The following is a 22432-nucleotide window of genomic DNA, read 5'->3' as shown; positions in this document are numbered from 1 at the left end:
TAATGTACACTTTTGGATAGCGGTCGCGAATTTTCTTATCAACAAAAATCACGCAATAATTAATATGTGTTTGAGACGGAAGAAGGATCTCATTGGACCAACTCAAGGAAAGCCTCCATCAGTCGTCTCTATGGATATCAAATGAGAGACGGTCCGTTGGAAACCTGAAAAAAAAAAAAAAAAGGAGAAAATCTAGACAATGAATAAGTTGAGTACATTTCTGCACTCTCTTAAATCCTCAACCCTTAAAAAAAAAAAAAACCTCAACCCTTATGGCTAGTTTGGATGGAAGGATTTGAACAGAAAAGATAAGAAAGGAAGGAAAAGTTGACTTGTCATGTGTTTGGGAGATATTCATGAGATGGAAAAAAAAAAAAAAAAGAGAGAGGGAACAGATTTAGAAAGAAAAAACTTGTGCTACAATTTAAAAAACTTTTCCGTCCAGATTCGGGCAGAAAACGAGAGAAACCTCTTGAAAGTCTACTAATACTTTTTAAATACCCATCTTGTCCTTAAAAAACTATGACATGAATTTGTATTGATTTATATGTCCAAAATCATTTCATTTCTTTTCAAAACTCTCAACAAACAATAACGTTAGAATTACTTCTCTTCTTTTCTCTCATAATTTAAGTTTTCTTATCCTTTCCCTTCTGTCCCAAACTCACAAACTAGCTGTTAAGAAGAAGGAGAACATCCCTCGCATTTAGACGTAGTAGTTCTTTATGGGCCATGACCAATTGATCCACAGCACTGCAAAATATAAAAGCCCCACCCACCAATCGTCATCTTGGATACCTGAGGCACTTTAATGGCCCTGAGGCCGAGCCGCTGCGCCCGGCCCCATACTTTGATGATAGTAATAAAATATAAACTACTTCTGCTGTGTCTCGTTAAAAGAATGATAGATCCCGGAAACGAAGGTAAAATGACAAGAATTGTAGCAGTTTTTATTTTCTACATTTTGTAGCAAGCTTTATGAGAAGAGATGGTAGCGTCGAAGAAGATCAAGTGCTCATAATAATAATGATAATAATAAAACAAAAAGCAAAAGATCCTTCCCCAAAACATGTTGGATTTGCTAAATTAGATGAACTCGGAAAAGGATTTGAATTCATGCGCAAAGGATTTGATTACGGCTTTGCCACTCACCACTTGAGCAGTAGAATAGTAGTGCGGCAACAACGGACAAGGGGCAAGGACGGTTATTCTGATGACCGTCCCTCAATAGTTAATGGCTATGATTTGGTCTGGTCAAAAAATTTTGTACGGTCCAAATAATAAGTTGTGCATCGATTTTCATAATGCGTGTGAAACTCACAAAATTTTGTACTAAAATTATACGTTATGCAAACAAAGTTACGCTATATGTAACCAAAATTACGCAAGGTCCGTGCCCCTTGTCCGGCAACATAATTCAGAATCAGAGCCCATTAGCAGACACATTCGGACAATTGTCTGTGGCAGTAGGAGTCTACAAAATTCGCAAAGAAAAAGAAAATGCATCAAGCTGGCCTTTCTAATAACCTTCTTTTTATTACCATTTTAATCATATAATTTTTATTTATTATATTATATAATAAAATAAATGATGGGAGTGCAAATAACATTTCTCATGAAGGAATTATCATATCACCACATATTCATACACGTAATCTAATTCAATTTTAGTCTCAACTAGTGCCTAGTGGTGGTGCCAAAATCTACTACTGTCACGGAGAAAAGAGCCAAAATTTAATTGAAAACCCTCAACAAAACTCAAATCATTATATGTTTTTGAGGTTTTTTTTTTTTTTTTTGGGTTGGGGAGTTGGGGCTAATTGATCAGAATATTGGTGTATAAAAAAAACTCAGACACTTGTGGGTCTGACAGGTTCGACGTATAAATGTATGGGTGCCGGGCTGTGTGCTGGGCTGACACAGCCCGGCACCTGACAAAACTGCAAAAGCTGGCTGCGGGGCACTCTCTGCCCGGCAGCCAGTGAAATTGTTTAAAAAAAAAAAATTTCGGCCAGGCTGAAATTTTACACCTGAATAGGTCCCGTGAATTTTAGCCAGTGTTTTGCTTCAGATTTGCCCCTTTTGGCAGGCTTGTGGACAAAACTAGCTGGGGCTTGCAGCTGCCCATGAAGCAAAAAAGCCGAATCAGGCTAATAACTGGACAATACCGACTATGCTCCATTAGACTTTAGCAGGTCGTGAAACAATAATTGTGTGCTACCGGTGGTTTTTTTTTTTTTTTTTTATGGAAACTTTGTAATCTAGCCGTCCAAACGGATGGCTAGATTTGACCTAATGCTCTATATATACATTAGACGGAACTTCCTCATCGTCCGCACCTCTCACTTTCTCAATTTACTTCTCACTTTCTCAGTTTATATTTCTAACTTTTCTCTCAGTCGGAGTCTCTCTCTCTTTCTCAGTGTCTCACACTTTCACACGAGCACTTCACTTTACATTTTGCAGAGACAGTTTCACACGAGCACTTGACTTTACATTTTGCAGAGTTGGGCGTAGGCAAAGAACTGTCCTGTGGTCCAAAGCGTGAAATAGAAAATTTTAGTTTGCGTATATAGTATAACTTTAGTTGTAAATAGTAGTAGGTATTATAATCGGTTATAATCAGGTATTATGATTAAAATAACAAATAAAGGTGATTACCAATATAAAGAACTCACATTAATTTTTAAAAAACTTCTTGCCATTTCTTCTTGTCTTTCTTACATATTAAATCAAATATTTGAATCATACAATTTGTTTATCTTACATTTATTTTTTCATCTTACATTTATGTTTATCTTACAGTGATTTTTTATTGCATAATTTCAAATAATTATAAAATCTTTATTTCAATTAAAACTTAATAGACAACTACTTCAAATGCCAAAAAAAAATAACTGCTTACATATTATTCAATCGACTTAACGATATATAGTTACTTATAATATAATAGAATATTTAATTAATTATTTTAATTTACCAAATATAAGTATTGAACATTAAATAATGAATAAATTTTTAAACGACCTTTTATTATAATTTTAATATACATAATATTTTTCATCCATGCATAATTTGATTTTTTGAGTGTCCAATATACTTCTTTATGCATTTCCACATCTGCTTTGCTTCTGCTTATTGTCGCAGGAAAGTGAACTTTCCACCGTAGAAATGTAACCAATGTTTAATTTTTACCTCTACTTTAATTCCGTGGATTGAAGAATATTGTCAGAAATGCATTATTCTGCCGCATTTTTTTTTTTTAAACAAGTCGGCAGCCAGCTTTTCACACAGGTAGAAGCCAAACGCATGGCTAATCTAACCACTTCTTCTTCATAAAGCGCTATAGCTTTGAATGTCGTTTCATAGCTTGCCAAATGTCCTAGTGCTCTAACAGCTACCCTTTGCTCTAACCTGGGTCATCTTTCCTCTAAGAAGCTCCAATAATGGTGGTATAATTCCCCAGCATCAACAGCTTTGACAGCATACTCGGCATTGTTTATCGTGTAAGAATCAATAATATGGCTAATCTACTCGGCATTCATCTTATAAACAATATGTGGCCGAATTTTTTTTTTTTTTTTACAATTTAACAGGCTGAGTGCCCGGCAGCCAACTTTTTCAGACTTTGTCAGGTGCCGGGCTGCACCCAGGTGTCTTTTAAAAAAAAAAAAAAATTTTTTCACACGAGCACCCATATATTTATACTGGACTCCTGTCAGACCCACAAGTGTCTGAGTTTTTTTTTATACACCAATATTCGGATCAATTAGCCGGGAGTTGGGGGCCTTTACCCACGTGGCATCCCATATTCTTTACGAGTGTTTATCGGCTTTTCCCATTGTTTTCTACAATTGGCTGTGTTTCTTGACTAAATAAAGTTCGAAAACATAAAGCATAAAGCATTGGCCTTTGGGACTTCTTGTTTTTCACTCGCAGTAGCTACACGCGTTTCACACCTGACTCATGATTCTCAGCCAAATTACACGATGAGTTTATATATTTTACAGTTAGCATTAAATCTTTTTGTACTAATACATTGCAACGAAATTCTTAACTCTTTGTTTTGGTCATTAATATTTCAACTACAATATTCATGCCCCGTTTTTATTTTCTTCATACAAAATGTTAGGCTATGGGTAGAAGTTTTTGAAGAAAAATAATTGTAATATGCTTCTTTAAAATGTGATTTGTATAAATAAAAAAGTGTCAAACACCAATGGGAATTGCAATTTTACTATGTACCCGCAAGAACAGCAATATTGCTATAATTTACTAATTTTTGTCTGAATTATACCAGACCAGGCAATGTTTAAATAGAGGTATTATTTAAAATAATTATTATAACATTTTTTTCTTATAATACGAATGTATCTAAGAATAAAAAAACATATGAAAAAAAGTGTTTATCATATATATATATATAAGCAATATTGGAAAAGAAGACGACGTTTGAATTGTATTTTTCTGAACTTTTTATTTAAAAAATCAGTTTAGCAATTTTTTGAAAAATTGCAATCCAAACATACGGGTCGAAGTATCCAATGTGATAATGCTGGCCAAAGCTCCTGTCTCTTTTTCAGGTGGAGCTAAGAAAAAGATAGAGAGAGTGTGTGTGTGGGACCAGGGAGTAAAGTAGCGCCAGCAGCTTTTGAAAAACAAAAAAGGAAAAAAAAAGAAAAGAAAAAACTTCGTTATAAAAGCCGGCTTCTTCAGTCGCTTCAGTGTCTAGTTGCTTTGGTACTTCACCATCCTGATCCTCCCCAGTATTCATCATAGGAGCAATTCATAATCATCTTCAATTTTCAAATGAAACTGAGCCGCCAGTGAATAAGTGGTCATTCATTTCTCAGCAGCTCCAAAAAGGAGTACCAGTACTACTACTGTTGCCAATGGCAGCTAACTACTCGTGTATCCTATCTTCGTCGTCTGAGGAGGAGGAGGAGGACGGTGACATTTATCGTCACAGCAGCTTCCATCCTTTCGACAGTTACAGTATCAGTGCTGATGTCAGCGAATCCGAGAGCTGTTCTAGCGCCAGCACATTCTCCTCTCGGCCCCCTCCTCCTCCTCCTCCTCAGGCAGCTGCTTCTCATGCACTAAATTCTCTCTCTTCCTCTTCTGATTCTCCGGCCAGGCCTAAGGTTATGTTTCCAGTCGTCGGTCACAGACATGTTGTGATTCCGGAGGAGAAGCAGGACGAGCCCGAATTATCCGGTGAATCGTTCTTTTCTAATCTTAAACAAATTAGGTTTTTTACAATACTACTAAATAAATTACCGTCATGATCTCTAAATGCTCTTTGCTTTCATTTTGATATCTTTATGTATCCTTTTTTTTTTTTTTTTTGTCAAAAAATCTCTATTCATGTTTAGTTCTGTTTTGCTGAGAAATTCAGGAAAAACACTCTCCTGTGAAATTTGATTGGTCTGTTGCCTAGCTTAGCTAGTAGAATTATTTTTAATCACTGTTTGGTAGGTCACGCTTCAACATATTGCATTTAGCTTCCTACCTAACTGTTCAACTACTGCTACTGCTACTTCTTTTAGCGGTGAATTTTATCTTTCCTTCTCCATCATTAGGAAAAAAAAAGGACATAACGACGGGACAATTGGTACGTGTTATTTAACTAATTTGTTGTGCAATTAAGGGAACATATAAAATTGAAGCTTGGAAAGCAGTTTCGCGGATAGCGAGCTGCCCACGATAATTGACAAAGCTTAGCTCATAGCAGAATTTAAGTGGCAATGAAACATATCACACCCCCTCGAGCCTTGATGGATAATCATGTTTGAAATAAACCAACATGTGCAAATCGGATGTATAGGATGCTTACTTTCCCTTTTTCTTCTTCCGTAATTCATCCTATGGATTTTTTTTAATTTTTTTTTTAATTTTTTTGGGATGAGTGGGGAAGGTTAGGGTGGACAGGATCGGGGCTTGAGATAATTGGTAACGTGGTTCCACCTTAATTAATTAAACCAGGAATGAGCATATGAGCAAAAGCTCGTGACTAGCAACTTCCTTTGTGTAGTGTGAAGCTAAATTAAGCGCAGTGGACTAGAAGGCATAATTTTGGTTAATTTCTCCTGTTCTTTTCTGGAACTTATATTCTTACTTCTTGTGGTACTCCAGAAGTTGAATTGATCAAAGAGCGTTTTGCCAAGCTGTTGTTAGGAGAAGATATGTCAGGTGGAGGTAATGGAGTATGCGCTGCTCTTGCCATATCCAAGGCCATCACAAATCTTGCTGGTTCGTTCACCTTTCAAGTTGTCATATTCCTCTCCGCTTTTTTACCTTCCCCACCCCTTTGGTAAATAACATCGAGGGTGATTTACATTATTTCTCAATAAAAGCCATTTGTTGGTTATCAACATGAATTGGCAGCCACTGTGTTTGGAGAGCTATGGAAATTAGAGCCGATGGTGCCTAAAAAGAAGTCAATGTGGCTGTGTGAAATGGAATGGCTTCTATGTGTCAGTGATTCCATTGTCGAGCTTGTTCCATCAGTGCAAGAACTTCCATCTGGTAGGACAGTTGAAGTCATGGTGCCTCAACCGCGGTCTGACTTGTCTCTGAATCTTCCAGCACTTAAGAATTTAGACGCAATGCTAATTAGCATCTTGGACGGATTTCATGACAGTGAATTTTATTATGTCGATAGAGGGATAATTTTTGCCGATGGAGAATTTATTGAAGCAAGACCGTGCCCTCCATCTCAGGAAAGGCCTTCAATTACACTTGAAGAGAAATGGTGGTTACCATTCCCAAAAGTCCCACAAAACGGTTTGTGTGAGGAGACAAGGAAACAATTGCAACAGTGCAGGGAATGCACAAATCAGATATACAGAGCAGCTGTGGCTATTAACAACAGGGTATTGTCAGAAATGGAAGTCCCGCAAGTTTATTTGGATAGCTTGCCCAAGGTAAGAGTTCACTTTTAAATTGTAGTGTTGGGTCCATCCATTCTTGTGACCACCTTTTACTGACCATATGGAGCAGAGAGAGACAGCCATAGTTGTTTATCTTAAATAATCCTCTATAACTTTTACAATATGTACTTCGATGCAACGAATTGCTATTTGGATTTATGCAGTTCTATTATCAGATGGCTTTTTGTTTCAGCGCTAATGAACCATCTGATGTCATTTTAAGAATGACTCGACTGCTTACTCTGATCTTACTCCTTTTACATTGGGCTGTGCTACTTATGTAATGATAACATTGTTGGTTTAGTGTATCTCAAGTGTCAAGTTTGACCTCTGCCAATGTATAGGATCGACTCATGTATATCTCTATCTTTTAGTTTTGTAGTTGCTAAATGTGGAGTGAGTAATTGGTTGCAGGACATCATAGATGAAATACCAGTTGTCAAGCTGTAGTTTTCAGTTTGTTCATATTGTTTGCATCTACGATGCTGGAAATCTTCAACAAGTTACACCCACTTACTGACACCGATTATGTATTTATTTTCCTTTTGATATTCTTTTGAAGACTTTGCTAGGATTCTTGTTGGTTGCACTGATGATAGCTTGATTACTAATGCAGTTTGTGTTGTTCTTGTTGCAGAGCGGGAAGGCTTGCTTAGGTGAAATTCTTTACCGGTATATAACTGGTAATCAGTTTTCCCCCGAATGTCTTATTGACTACCTAGACCTATCATCAGAACATAACACCCTAGAAATTGCTAATAACATTGAAGCAGCTTTACATATATGGAGGCAGAAGTACTCCAAAAAACAATTCTCTCACACAAAAACTGGGAAGTCACAATGGAGTGGACCACTTAAGGTCTTTGTTGACATCGAGAAGGCCAAAATGTCAGCACAGCGAGCTGATTCCCTCTTAAAGATCTTGAAGCAGCACTTCCCTACCCTCCCACAAACAGCACTAGAAAGGCATAAGATACAGTATAACAAGGTAACCAGAATAGCTCGTTTTGTTGGAAAATGCATGTCATTTGGTTCTTCATTTTGCTCTAAATTTTCTGAATATACCTCTATTTCTCAGATCCATTAACACTGCCAAAATTAGGATATAAACTTTTATGTAGCGCTTCACTTTTTTATCCAGACATTATTAGATTTGGACATAGATAATTGCAGTTTTGCGCCTAGTCTGCACAGCTAACAGATAAAAGCTTGAGTATCAAATGATTAGAAAATGTCCAAAACCATTATTTTCCTGATTGTTCAAGGGCACATCAATTTAATGTGGTGTTTTGATTTGCTTGGTTGAAGTGCTACCATTCGATTACTCATGCTGAAGCTGTCTTCGATATGTTAACTTACCTTTTATGACCCTACCATGATAGCATTCTTGTGGCTTTTGCAAAAAGTAATAGCATTACAAGTTGCTTCTTGTATGGTATGGAGCCTGTCTGTATGCGTTGAACTAGTCTGGAATGAGTTGAAATTTTCTTTTGTGTGCACATGCCATTAGATGGACTGTTTCCTTGGTTTAAACCTCTGGTTCATTCACCTTTCAAGTGACTCCCTAGACTCTCCACGGAAATAAGAAGCTAATTTGTTTTTCTATAGGATGTTGGACAATCAATTCTTGAGAGCTACTCCAGGGTGATAGAGGGCTTAGCCTTTAACTTAATGGCTAGGATTGAGGATCTTCTATACGTTGATGAAGCTACAAGACTACGTGCGGCAGCGGAATCATTATCCTTTGTCGACCATAGGGGATTGACTGGTGATTTTACCATGCACAAGCAGTTTCCTTCGGGTCCGGTTTCAACTCAACTCAATTCTTGCGCCTCTCTGCTAAGGAAACCAGCATTTTGTTCTGGAGTCCCCTTGGTTCGAAAGCTAAAGAGGATACAAAAGTCTTCAAAGAATACGCCGGATGAAAAGTTAGAAAGGTTAACTTTTCAGTGACTCAGAAAAATTTTTTTTTTTTTTTTTTTTAATTTGACCAGACCAGACTGTTGTATTATCCAATGGCACACGACAAGACATCTCTTAGCATATGCTTCCCTTGTTAAGGCGGATCATTGAGACAGATACTCGAGTCAGGGAAGAAGAAGCTTTGCTTTGTCAACTTTCTCAATGATCCATTTATAAATTTCTGTTCCGTTAGGGCATTATTGGAAGTATATGGATTCAAGCCTCCATTGGCGTAACAGAGTCTCCAAGTCCTGTGGCTTATGCTGCCGGAAAGCAATTATCATTGTCACCACGGCTCTGTCGGAGGGACCTGCCCTGCTGATTATTGGACTGCTACTTTTATGTTACCAGATGCTATATTAATTTATGTTCTGCACGCTGGATGTTGAAATGTTTCACCCATTCAGCGTTTAAGCACTTTGGCTTGATTCTTGCCATGGATACTCCATGCATTTGAACTAGACTAATTGTTTCACTTTCATAAAGCTCTCTGACTCTCTTAATAATGTAATGTACTTTTTTTTTTCCCTATGTAAAACAAAAACTACCGCCAAGACCGGACCTTGAACAAGGGAGAAAATATATATATATATATATATATATATATAATTAATTCATTTTACCATATGTACATGGTTTGCTATCCAAGCAATTCTTGACCAACGAAAACCAACAAAAGAAAGAAGTGCTGCAAACTTTTCATCGGCCAAAACTTTAAGAAATGAACAATAGATAGGAAAAGAAATTATAAACTTTCTGACTTCTCAACTTCAAGAAAGTCAGTGGTCCACATTCGCAAAATGATATATATTTTTTTTATGCCTTTTAACCTTAATTACCGTTATAGAAACAGGGAAAATTTTATCCTGTCAATCTTTTGCATCTCGAACATCATGAGTTTAGGTAAAATCCCAAAAAACACAGAAGCGCTTGAACGGCACTTCATCCATCCCCCACAAACTCCCTTCAAAAACAAAAAGCAAAAAGAAAAAAGAAAAAGAAAAATGTGAAGTAAATAGAAAAGAATAGTAGTATTAGCGCTGAACAAATTAGTAATCAACTGAGGTAAATAATCCCTCACTTCGAAGAGCAAAGAGAGAAAATTAAATAGTAGAAAATTCCGGCAATGCAATAAAATAAATTCTCTGCATGATGAACACTAGGAAGCCCACCAAGCCAAAATCAACAATGGGGCAACAGTAGTATTAGCCCTGGCCATTTCTTCAGCTTTAGCCAATACATTATCTTCTTCGAACATTCCAAGGCAGCGATGTATTCTTCGAGTTCATTCACTTCAAAGATCATCAAACGGCCCTTCCCACCAAAACTGTCGACTACCCTTACTTTACTTTATAGTATTACCCATTAACTCGTATCTCTTTGATGATCCGCGATTGCTTTTTTTGTCATCTTGTTCATCATCTTTGATCTTCACTACCACCACCAACTTCCTGCAGCCGATTTCCGCCGTTAGAACTTGACAACGAGGTTGAAGCATGAAATGGATCGAATGATGGAATTGACAGGGGAGTAGCAGACGGAGGCAAAGATATTTCATGCAAGAGATTCAACAATGACAGGCAACACATCAACTCCGCACAAAGCACTCACTTTCGCAGCCTTCCTGAATAAACCTGCGCGACGTGGTATAACCTTTTCTCTTCACTATGGTTTCCAAGGCGGAACAACTTTTAAGAGGATAGAAGACAAATTGAGAAGAATTCGGTTTAAGCCTTGAAGGAAAACAACGCACGCTTCAAGCCAGACATGGATTTGCAAGCTCACCCACTACTGTTCTCGGTCTTTTCTGTGGGCAGACAAAAGAATGGTGTTTCAGGTTTTCCATCGTTAAAAAATTGTAGCATGCTCTTAATGAGTCTCCGTTGTTGATGAAGTTATCATTTGAATAGCACAAATAATATTTCCATATTTTCTAACTCACCTTTTTATATTTCCAATTACCTTTTTATCTCACATATATCACATTACAAAAATGTTCTAACTCACCTTTTTATATTTCCAATTACCTTTTTATCTCACATATATCACATTACAAAAATGCTACAGTAATTATTTCGAATAATATTTTAAATAATACTCTATCCAAACAATTTCCCGGTTTCAGAATTTGTCAAGGCAAAAATGACAACTTTCTGCACCAAATAATAATCCACCAAGACTTCTTTCTTTAAGCGACGTCTAATATTTTCGAAGCATCCTAAATAAAAGAGCCCGTTGATTAGTAGCCTCTACCATTCATTCAATACCACAAAAAATCAGAATTTGTCAGACAATATAAAACATTATTAATTCTGTGCTACAATTGCCTGTTTAATGTGAAGAAATTTTGAGTGCATGACAAATGTTATAAATGTCTCGAGTTTGCTCTTTTTTCTAACATAATATACGTAAAAATTTTCAATGCCAACAACTGTTAACTTAATCCTATTTTTTGCTCCATGAATAATTGGTGAATTACAAACCTAAAAAAATAAAAAAGCATGGAACCAAGTACTAACCCCGATGGTTTGCAAATAGACATGCACTTTTAACTGCGACAAAGAACCTTGACCGCTGCTAATGGAAGTGGAGAAATTTGAAAGACGCTACATGCAAAAGACACAGTCTAATTATGAAGAGCATCACGTCCAAGGAAAAGATTAGTTTCACGTCTTTGCATGAGAGCATCCAAATTCCGGCAACCATCAGCACTCATCAGGTTTGATAAAGGGGACAAAACATCATTTATGGCTGTTGGCTAGGGAAATTAAGTACTAGTACCCACACTAACACCTAACAGCTCATGTTTTGCTAAGAAAACAAAACATCGGATATCATTTCCCCCACTGGCCGCACTAAATGCAACCAGCAATTTCTGGGAAGAATAGAATTAGGAATTATGATACACTAACGTGCATTGTCTCCCTCATATTTCCTCTCAACCTTCTTCTAACAGTCAAAGAATGCATTCTACTGCTACAGACTTGTTATTCTAGGTAGGTCGCCAAGCAAATTCTACCTCGTGCTTCTTCTTCAAAGCTGCAAATAACGAGACAATTGTCAAAGAAAACGAGCACCTTGATCGTTTGGATACCCTTTTTTTTTTTTCTTTGCTTTCTTGTAAAAAATTACAAACACATTTTTTAACAATTTTTTTTTATGCTCCCAACAACATTTTCATCTCACGTACATTTTCTTTCCCAAAATTAGACTATAGTAGAGTTATTCCAAATAATATATCTTCAAGTCATTCATTGTTTTTCTTCTGTTCATTCCATCGGAAGTTAAAAATAAATGGGTAAAAATAAGTAAATAAAAATATGAATGTGAACGTACAAGAATTCAACTTTTACAGTTTCAATAACTCGTTCTCATGAATCGACAGTTTGGTCCAATTTATTCATTTCACAGGGAACATAACTTACCATTGAGAGTCCAAGTTAGAGCTGTAACTGCTATTTTTCTTATTACAAAAACAAAGGCAGACCCGAGTGCATGTTACTTCCACTTCGAATTATTTCAAAGCAAATTTCATTCGTGCCATACATAATAAGTATTCATCAAAGATTTAAAAAAAAAAAAAAAGAAAAATCATGCCACACAAATAAGAAATGATGGTCAACCATTAATAGATAGATAGCTAGACAGCAGAAAGTAGAAATAAAACGAATATGTGGGAACCTATTGTGCTCCTAGCTAATTCATAATCAAGAACCCTTAAACCGCCCATCCTTGTGTCCAACAAAATTTAGTGGCATATTCAGGAGCAGGCTTTACTTTACAGGATTTAGTGGGTAAAATATGTCAGACTTCAATCATGAGCAAGCAAGAACTCCGTTGGAGAGCGTAAAGCAAAGGCTTCAAAAAAGATGGGGGTTCCGCTGCCGCTACTGTTAGACCCCCTAATCACCCACAGTACTTCCCTCTCCTTAAGCGTGGCTTTTTATTAGTACTTTACACGAATATACAACAAAACGAATAGTAGCTTCTTCGCATCAATCTCAATTCCGGTTTCCACCAATGCCTCCTGCCTACCCCAAAAACCATTTATTATATGCTATAAATTCCCGTCTACATGGTTAAGTGCAGATGAATGAGAAAACAAACGGTGCCAAAAATGCGTCAATCCATAAAGAAACAAAGTGAAGCCATGAAGCATGATACTACGAGTTTTCTTAAGTTCAATATACAATAGTCTGTACTCAGCCACAAAACAAAAGGGGATAGAGTGGTAATATTCCTCCTGCCTGCCCCAAAACCATTATATGGTTGTAACAATAGCTAGTTTTAGAAGGTAATAGAAGATTTGGGGTTTCACATTTGCAAAAGAAATGATATCATGAAACAAAACCATGAAAATTTCCTTGCCCGTATGATTCTTGGGTTGGTTGCTAAACGAAGGACACCGTTAACTAGCTAGCAAATCTCTACACGAAGATGCTTTTCATCTCCTCCAGATAAGAATTTGCCTTAGCACCTAAATAAAATGCATCACAGAACTAAACAACGACGGATGGATGGTATTATCATTTAAAGGGATCCTACGTTACAACTAGTCCAAGATGAGACCAAGGATTGAGTTGAACCACACCACAGAAAAATCATATCTTTGCACATAACATATGAGCTGAGTCTACCTGGTGATTCAGCGTTTCAGAGAAAAAAGCAAGGGAGAAAACAAACATGAACCGCCGCTCTGGAGAAACCCACGTCTGAAATCTGTAAACGAGTATCACGAGGGTTCCGCAAAGAGAAACCAACAGAGCTCAGTTGGCAGTATGCCCACCTCCCCCAAACACAGAATACAAGTGTATTGAGTTTATTTTGTAGAATGCATATTTCATTGGTCTGAATTAATATGGAGGTGGACAGAATGCCAATAAACTCTGTAGGAAACCCTTTGTTAAACCACCATGAATATTTCCGTAAGCATCCATCGACCACTGTACTGTAATAATCTCTGCCACTGCCAAGGCTTTGAAACAAAGTCAGAATACTTGCAGGGGAGGCAAAGAAGCATCTCAAGAAGGAATATGAATGTGGGAGAGGTTGAAAAAAGAGCAGAGGCAGTTGGGAACCATTTAAGATGGGTGATGAGGCCTGTTAGATACTAGTAAATAAATATGAGAGAGACAAGAAAGAGAGGGTTGAGAGAGGCTGTAAAATAATTAATGGGGGTGGTGAGTCTTGTGACTGGTGACGAGATCGACTTGAGAGTTTCAGATTTCATACAACAGATTGGATGGTTCATACGACAATACATGATGAATCATGCTTTAACGCTTCTTCATTCTTTCTTTGAGGCATATTATCTAGAAGAAGCAAAGGATCAAAAGAATGATCATAGATGTTCTTTTTCCCCTATCCCTTTCCTCGTTTCTGATGAAAAAAACCCTCGAACCCCCACAACCATCAGTCTTTTCTCGCCTTCCTCAAACAACCTCCCTCCTCCTCCTCGTTTCTGATGCACTAAAAGACTGAAATCTCTCCCCCCCCCTCTCTCTCTCTCGTTGTTCGAACGTGAACAATGAAAAAGCTTAAACGAGGAGATGCAAAGGGCTTGGGATTTGGCTAGTTATAATTGGGGAAACTTCTTGTTCCTGGTTAGCGAAATGACGAAACCAGGAGGATAATTATTACTTTCCCAGAAGCTGATTCGAGTACCACCCCTACTTGGTCGGTTTTATGGACCTAGAGTTGTGGCTCCCTCCAACATTTTATGCTCTTTTTTTTTTTTTCCTTTCCTCTTCTTCTTGTAAATAATCCTGGCCAATGGATAGGAGAACAATTGAGTTTAAAATAGTGAACTAATTCATGTAACAGCTCCAAGATAAACGACAAAAAAAAAAAAAAAAAAAGGAGAAAGAAAGGCTCCAATATTTTCATGTGAGTATTTCAAATTAATGGATAAAATTAAAAAAAAAATTCATCACATTAATTACAATAACATGGGTGTTAATTTGAACTATTGGAAATGAAACATCAAAAGAAATTACTCAAAAAAAAAATTAAAAAGAGGCTACACCATTCTCCAAACACAAATGGGCACAAAGGTGATGCACACAAAATATGTTTGGATTGCAACATTTCTTTAAAAAAAAAATTTATACTTTTTATGAATATATTTTTTAATTATCATTTAATTTTATGTACATCAATATATTTTATGGATCAATATATTTTTTTTATAAAAATTCTAAAAGATAACAATTCAAACGAGCTCTTAATTTGGCGGTGGAATATCATTATTGTGACTTCATCTGCCGGAACTGGAAATCTGTAATTAAAAATCATCATAAGCTATGAGACTGCTTTGCCGTCCAAGCAGTTGCCTCTGCAAGTCACAATTGACCGTGGATTAGTGTAATTATAACTTCTGAATTATGCTCCCAGCTGCTGATGAAGGCTATCTAAATCAGCAGTAACATCAATTGGACTTTCTCGGATTCTTTTTCTCTCACTAAACACAAGAATCAATCGAACAGTACCGAAAGAATAATAATTAATGATATTTTGCTCATCAATATTAGAAATTGCATATGTTGTTTTCACTTTGCCCACCTCATCGTCCCATTAGATTAATCTACCCAAAAAAAAAAAAAAAATTTTTTTTTTTTGTTTTTTTATCTGACCGTGCAATGATCAACCTAGTAAATCTCATATATATTCTTGCACAACTAGACACATAGCATGCCTCAGTGACAGTAATAATTTTCGAAGGATCGTATCACCCCACTTTTAGAAAAGCATGAAAAGACATATATAACCTCCATGAGAGAAATGAAGATTATATAGGATTTGGATAAAAATGCCCTCAAGCATGTTATTTATTTTTTTAGATAAATTAGTGATTTAATTGAGAGCAATATGTAAGGGTTGTTAAAATTGATTGTATTATTACACTTGAATAATTTTAAAACTTTGCTTTTGTTGAAAATTCTAAAAGATGGATTTTTCTAATTGAAAAATAAGGAGGTAAAGTAAAAAAAAACAAAAAAAATTTAATCTAATTGGGGTATTTTATGATTAACCACATAAAAAAAATGACCAAAACATGAAAGGAGAACTTGTTAGAAAATTCTATACTATCTAAGGAAGTAATTAGTAGTAGCTATTTACTGCTTTTTTTTATTATTAAAAATGTTGGAAATTGGTCTTCAAAATGGTAGGACCTAGTCATCAAAGTTGGCATCCTAGGTACCTTAGAATAGAACTTGAGTTATGCTATCTTCTTTTATTACCAAAAAAAAAAAAAAAAAGAATAGAACTTGAGGGATGGGAAGAAAAGCAAGAACTGCCCATAAAGTTTTGACCTACGATTGATAGAGTTGCATAGAGTGGATATAAATGGACTAAACCAAAAGGTAAATGGTAAATGTAGGTCAAAGTCCTCTTCAATTAATATGCGTTGGGAGTGAATTATGTGGTGCCGTGCAGGTGCAGCTATCTTATCTATCTATCACTACTATTCACTAGCCTAACCCAGCAGCGTTCTTATCATACCCTTTTCCAAGGGCGAGAGTGAGAGTAGAAACTGTGGTGAGTGAAGGGTAGAGATGAAATCTTCCCTTTTGTCGAGTGATGCGTCCCACTCATCACGCCCGCCCACAGCTCCTCCTCTCAAGTCTCTTCGACTGCTTTTGCATATTTCCCTTCCTTCCACTTCCCATCCCATCGTCTTCCAGTTGCTATCAGCCTATCCTTCTTGTTCAGTAATAAAAAAAAACGTTCAGTAGCTTCTCCCAAAGACTCGAACTTGCAGTGCAAAACTTCTACTACTTAGTGTTCGAAAAAGTTTTCATTCCTTTCCATGTGTGGGCTAAGGTCGCAGTCTGCGCCAGTATTATATTATTTTGTTGTTCCATCGTCCCATTGATTGCAATAGAACTGCCCCGCCAGCCATGCCCAATAAATTCTGCTGCTACTTGAATTTCAAACATTAAATTCATTTCCTCAAAAATAATTTTCAAACATATATTAAACAGAAAAGAAATCAGCAGTGCTATGAGCAAGTAACTTTTAGGGATAATTTCACAAACCTCTCCTGAGATTTTGATAATTTCACTAGCCTCCTCTGAAGTTTGTAAAATTGCACAAATCTCCCCTGAGGTTAAGGTTTTGATAACAAAATTAGTCCAATTAAAAAAAAAAGTGACATTAAAAAGGTATTTTAAGGGGAGAGATGAAATTTTGATTTCATAAATATCCCTTGTGCATGTACATAAGCTGTATTGATAAAAGTTAGAAACAATTAATATAAATATTTTACCACTTAAAAAGTTCGTATTTAAATATGCAATTTTACCGCTCAAAATTTTTTTCAAAATTTGCCTTTTTTTTTGTTGCCTTTCCTCCGTTAGGTATATCAACTGATGTTATTTTGTAAATACAAGTTATCGTTCATTATTAAATAAATTTTCAATAGTTATTTTAGTTAATTAGTTACTAATAACTAATTAGTCCTATAATTACTTGATTATTAGATATTAGCAAAGAAGAGTGAAGGGAAAAAAAGGCAAATTTTGAAAATTATTTCTGTTCAAAATCACAAGAGTTATAGTCATGTCAAAAGAGATGACTAATCTGTTTTGTTGAATCTTGTGATCATTAGTGTGGTTTTGTTACTTATTTTTGTTATTTAATTTATTAAATGTGAGCTTTTTGAGTGACGAAATGCACGTATTAATTGTTTCTAGTTTCATTTCTATGTACCTTTTTAATGCTACTTTTTCTAATGGGACTAATTTTGTTGTCAAAACCTTAACCTCATGGGAAATTTGTGTAATTTTATAAACTTTAGGGTGGGCTGGTGAATTATTAAAATTATCCCTAACTTTTTATGGACCTTCGGTTGACAGGCTTCTTCTCTTTTTTAAACCCTTCGACTTCGTCTCACCGGTCTCCTCGAGGATTGGGACGTGGTGCAGACCCCAGTTGGCACTACTGACTCATTGTCAGAGCTTGCTATGATTGGATCATTGGTTGGGACACTGGTAATAAATTAAAAACTTCTCCTAATCATGCTAAAGTTATATGAATTCGTTTTCATGCTACCAAATTCCCTGTGGTCCACCATAAACTTCGAGCCTTTGAAAGAATGACGCACAGGTTGAGGGCGGGCATGCATGTTTGCTTCTTTGAAAATTAAAAAAGAGCAAAAAAAAAAAAAAAGGAGAGTTAAATGGAGGATGCATCTTGCTAGCCCATGACCATTAATTGGTGCAAGCGGTTTCACTGAGAACCTGTGTAAAATGTCCCGACTCCGAATGAAAAAATAAAGGGAAAAGAAAACTTATTTATGGAATTTTTTTGATTATGTAAGAAAAAAAGTAGTGCAACTTTTAGTGATGGTGATAGTTGTATTTTATCCCAATCGGATCCGCTCATATGCAATGATATGATCCGCGCGCGTATCATTTCCACAAACGGGTTCATTTTTGCGGAGACTTGGATCTGCTCGCGAAATGTTTAGTTATATCTGAATTTTATTTTGACGCATTTTCATGTGTAAATTTAATTACTTTGAATCATAAAAGTGTCTAAATATCTAGGAAAAAAAATATGGAGGTGTGTATGCGTCTTGTAGAAATGTTTAGTTTTTCTTTTATATTAACATGTTTCTTAACAAATTAACTAGAACATTTATCATTAATGATCCCTATGAGAAAACAGGAACATTTGTTATTTTCTTCTTTTCTTTCCCATCTAAATCTTGTTATATTTTAGAGGTAATTTGTCATAACTATATGACAAATATTTTGTGTAATGGACGCAAATAACACCTTATTCTGAATAGAGTATCAAACATGCTTCAAAATCATTTTATTTTCATCCATACTTTTTTGTGTGCCTTTGTATCAATTGCACCAACAATTGGTCCGTGCAATAGTGGAATTAGCGTAGCAAAAGGGATTCGTCGAACTGCATTTAGGTCCCGGAAGGGAAATGTCTGCTTTACTATGAACACGCATGCATGCAGTTTCAAAAATCACACAGCTTTCTCATATTATTGTTCTTTATTCTCTTACTAATAAAACGTTTCATGTGTTTTTGTCACTTTTAAAGTGGAAGTGCAAAGAAAGCATATTAATTGTGTACCACAATTCAGTGGTGTCGTCATCCTATTCTTGTGGAAGGCCATGCTGTGATTATCATTTCTCACAGTTATCACAAATTTTTTTTAAAAAAAAAAAAAAAAGAGTAGAAAGGCACCCAAATTGTTCGGCTATTAATTAACCAACAAGAGTGGGAATTTTCGTCATGCACTCTTCAAAGTTCAAATTCAATGGTTAGTGCCACCACGTTATTAATCCATCATGTTCCATAAGCTTTGATCCATTCGAGTTGCCAAAGGTGGATAAACTTCAAGGAGGAGTAAAATAGATTCATTTGAAATAATTTTTAAGGTATCCGAACACAAAAAGGGTTTTTTGTGTTTTGACCAAAAAAAAAAAAAAAAAAACAACAGAGAGGGTTTTGTAGCGGGGCATGGTTGCAGAGTGAAAGAAAGTTGGTCTGAGAAAGCGGTATAATGGCAGGACCTAGAAGACTTTGTAGCTAGGCATCGTGCACTTCTCGATGCATATGCATGGGGTTAAAACTTAAAAGCCAACATCGTCATGATTAATGATCGTGAGCTGCTACTGTGTTTCATGTGTATGGTCTCTCAAAGGCTTCGAGGCTATGGCCTTTTTAAGTTCCTTTTTTGACATTGTACAGATCAACCATTCCTTGCCCCTGTCATGATAAAGACGGTAGTGATATCTTCTTTGGTAGCTGCCGGACAGATGTATGCAGTAGTGAAGTCACTCCTAATAATGCAGTTGGTATCTTGTTGTTTCAGGTGTATGCAGTCCAGCGGCCCGGGTACGCGTACATTTTTCCAGCGTCCGGGCAAGGCATTTGGATACGCATTTTCTACTACCATCCTAGCTACTGCCCCAGTAGCACTCGAGGTCACTCCTGCCAGTATAAATTCGCCGCCCAAATGCTAGCAGCTAGATGAAGATCATCTACCTTAATTTATTTATCCTGCTGGGTAGTTCACCACAGGATTACGAAAAGAGTCCGTGGCATTTCCTCAAAAAAAAAAAAAGATGCATGATGATGTCGCTCACAGCCGGGAGTTAAAAAGTACTCCCCATTAAATTGTATTATTATTTCTAAGTGGCATGCATAATTAAGATGCGTCTTACCACTACTGATTGATTGCTGTTACTTAACCTTTTAATCTAGTAGTATTTGTCTACTGAAGATTTGGTACCTTTTTGTCGCTGTTTACCGTCTGTTACGCTACTGCAATATTTTGTTGCCTAATGACACAACTAATCCAATTCGATTTTGTACGGGGAGGAGAGGGCAGCGAGGGCACGCGTCAGACACAAAAGTGCATTACTAGGAACTAAATTAGTCTTGCAAAGCAATATATTCACGTTGTAGCTAGGTTACATGTTGACTTTCCAAGGCTTTCGATGGATGAGGGGCAGGATCGCTCCTGAGCTATTTACGGTTAAAATTTGATTAAAAAAAATGTACAATTCAAATTATTTTTTGTATTTTATTTTTAACAACGCATGTAAAATTTATAAAAATTTATTCTAAACTTACACGTTATGTAAATAAAATTATACCGTGTGCAAAATATACAAAACCGCTAAAAATGATTGCACCTGCAACCTTCCCTTCCCGTGATCGGCCTCTCGATCATGATATTCCTGTTAAAAGACCTAGCATACCTGCGGAATACTATTGCAAAACAGGAGCTTAGAAGAAACGTTGAATGAAGTCAAAACAATTATTATTATTATTATTATAACTGAGGTAGGACTTTTAGGAGTCGAAAGCTATTAATTAAAAAGAGTGGAGCAGATAGGAGACCCATGAAAAAAGAAGAGAGCCCTCTTTACTTTTCTTTTAAATTTTTGGTCCAGTGATTGACGATGGATCTTTCGCGTGGAACAATGCGTCTTGTCACACGGGAGAGAGAGAGATTAGAGCGAGAGCGAGAGCAAGAGGATGATGATGACGGCAACAGTAGTGTGGTTTTGTTTTTTTGGGGGAAGGGGTTTGAAGGGAATAGAGGCCGAAAAAACAAAAGGGTGAAAAAAATAGAGAGAGATGGTGGGTGGGTGGGTTGGTGGGGAAGCAGATGACAATTGAATTTCAAGACATAAATCATGAGCTCGATGACGACGGTTATGATGGTGATGTTGTCCCGCGTCTTCTCTTTCCCATTAGTTGGCACATAGATAAATGCAAAGGAAAAATTGTTCAAAATATTTTTTATATTTTATAAATTTTTTTATTTTTTACTTTTAAAAGTATAATTTTACGTTTCTTACAAATTCATATTAATCAAATTTATTTTCTATCTAAGTTTTCGACTAATTTTTTTTTTTTTTATCAAAATTCATCAAGTACCTTCATCAATTTTTAGTCACAAAATTATTAAATCAATTTTTACATTATCCGATTCATAGTCCCTTATATTTCATAAAATGAATTGTTTCGTCCTTCATATTCTATAAAATAAATTTTTTATTATTCATTGACCATGTATTGCGAATAGTTTTTTCTTTAAACCTATGTACATATCTATTTGATTTTATTTAAACAGCATGAATAGCATATAATATAACTTTATTTGATTTCACCTAAATAAACTAATTATAATTGTACATATGCTATTCAATATATACATGGATTCAAAACCAACAATACCTATTCAATATTTGTAACATTTTCTATTTTGGTAATAATTCATTTATTGAATTGTATAATAAGACCATCTAATTAATAGGTTTTAACTTGAATTCTATAGTCGTGCTAACAAATTGTAGTTTGAATCTGAAATTTATACTTGGCGCCTTTAAGATCAACAATTAAACTACTTGCATTGTGATGGTTTTAAAATTTAAAAGTGCCAATCACTTTTTTTTTATCATACATTTTCTTTCCAAATTTAATTCAATATAAACACTCAATAATGTTTAGAATTAAATATTTTCTTTGTTTTCAATTTTCAAATAAAAAAATGAACATGAGTAGAAAACTAACAAAAATTTTTAAATCCATGTATATATTTATTTGATTTCACTTGAACAGTATATTCAGGCAAAATCATATAAATATATACTACATACTATTCGTACTATAGATCAGATTATATAAATTTTGATTTGACAATTTTGTTCTTCAAATAATCACGTACAAGATACGTGGTGGATTCCGATAAAAAACTAGTTGAAAAGTTAGGTTGTGATTAAATTTGACCACAAGGGTAGGAAAACAAGGATGATAATAGATGTGCCGATTATGTGATGGGCATCATGGATTTCCCCTTTTGGGCTTCGTCAATGAAGGTGCCTCAGCCCAGCGTAGCAAGCTCCAAACGTATCCGACAATTGGATCATTCCGACACTCAGTAGCGAGCTTTAAAGCCCAAAATAAAGCTGCCCAGCACCATGAATCATCCGCAGTCCTCCTCGTGTACATTTTTCATGGCCAGGCCCAAGATAATTGCACCATGAGCACACGAC

General features: G+C 35.9%; 1 protein-coding gene across 3 annotated transcripts; it reads left to right on the top strand.

The window, feature by feature from the left end:
- The first annotated feature begins 4725 nt into the window (after nt 1-4725).
- Nucleotides 4726-9417, top strand: LOC113713015 (rop guanine nucleotide exchange factor 1-like). 3 transcript variants are annotated; one of them, XM_072068111.1, is made up of 6 exons: nt 4726-5217; nt 6136-6252; nt 6388-6926; nt 7570-7615; nt 7706-7920; nt 8541-9417. In XM_072068111.1, exons 1-6 carry the CDS (start codon nt 4893-4895, stop codon nt 8883-8885), a joined length of 1587 nt encoding a protein of 528 aa, XP_071924212.1. In that variant the 5' UTR covers nt 4726-4892; the 3' UTR covers nt 8886-9417. The 3 variants fall into 3 exon arrangements, with proteins under 3 accessions (XP_071924212.1, XP_071924211.1, XP_071924210.1); XM_072068110.1 differs by having other exon boundaries at nt 7703-7920; XM_072068109.1 differs by having other exon boundaries at nt 7570-7920.
- Nucleotides 9418-22432: the final 13015 nt, after the last annotated feature.

This window comes from Coffea arabica, chromosome 10e (assembly GCF_036785885.1).
Source record: "Coffea arabica cultivar ET-39 chromosome 10e, Coffea Arabica ET-39 HiFi, whole genome shotgun sequence".
In the NCBI taxonomy this organism is placed as follows: Eukaryota; Viridiplantae; Streptophyta; class Magnoliopsida; order Gentianales; family Rubiaceae; genus Coffea; species Coffea arabica.
Note: the sequence above shows the minus strand (reverse complement) of the source record. Positions and strands in the feature narration are given on the sequence as shown.

What these genes read in the sequence shown, in the direction of transcription:
- LOC113713015 (XM_072068109.1), top strand. Translation starts at nt 4,893, where the DNA reads ATGGCAGCTAACTACTCGTGTATCCTATCTTCGTCGTCTGAGGAGGAG. An exon ending in GGACGAGCCCGAATTATCCG is followed by an intron (nt 5,218 to 6,135) that starts GTGAATCGTTCT and finishes GTGGTACTCCAG; the next exon opens with AAGTTGAATTGATCAAAGAG. An exon ending in GGCCATCACAAATCTTGCTG is followed by an intron (nt 6,253 to 6,387) that starts GTTCGTTCACCT and finishes ATGAATTGGCAG; the next exon opens with CCACTGTGTTTGGAGAGCTA.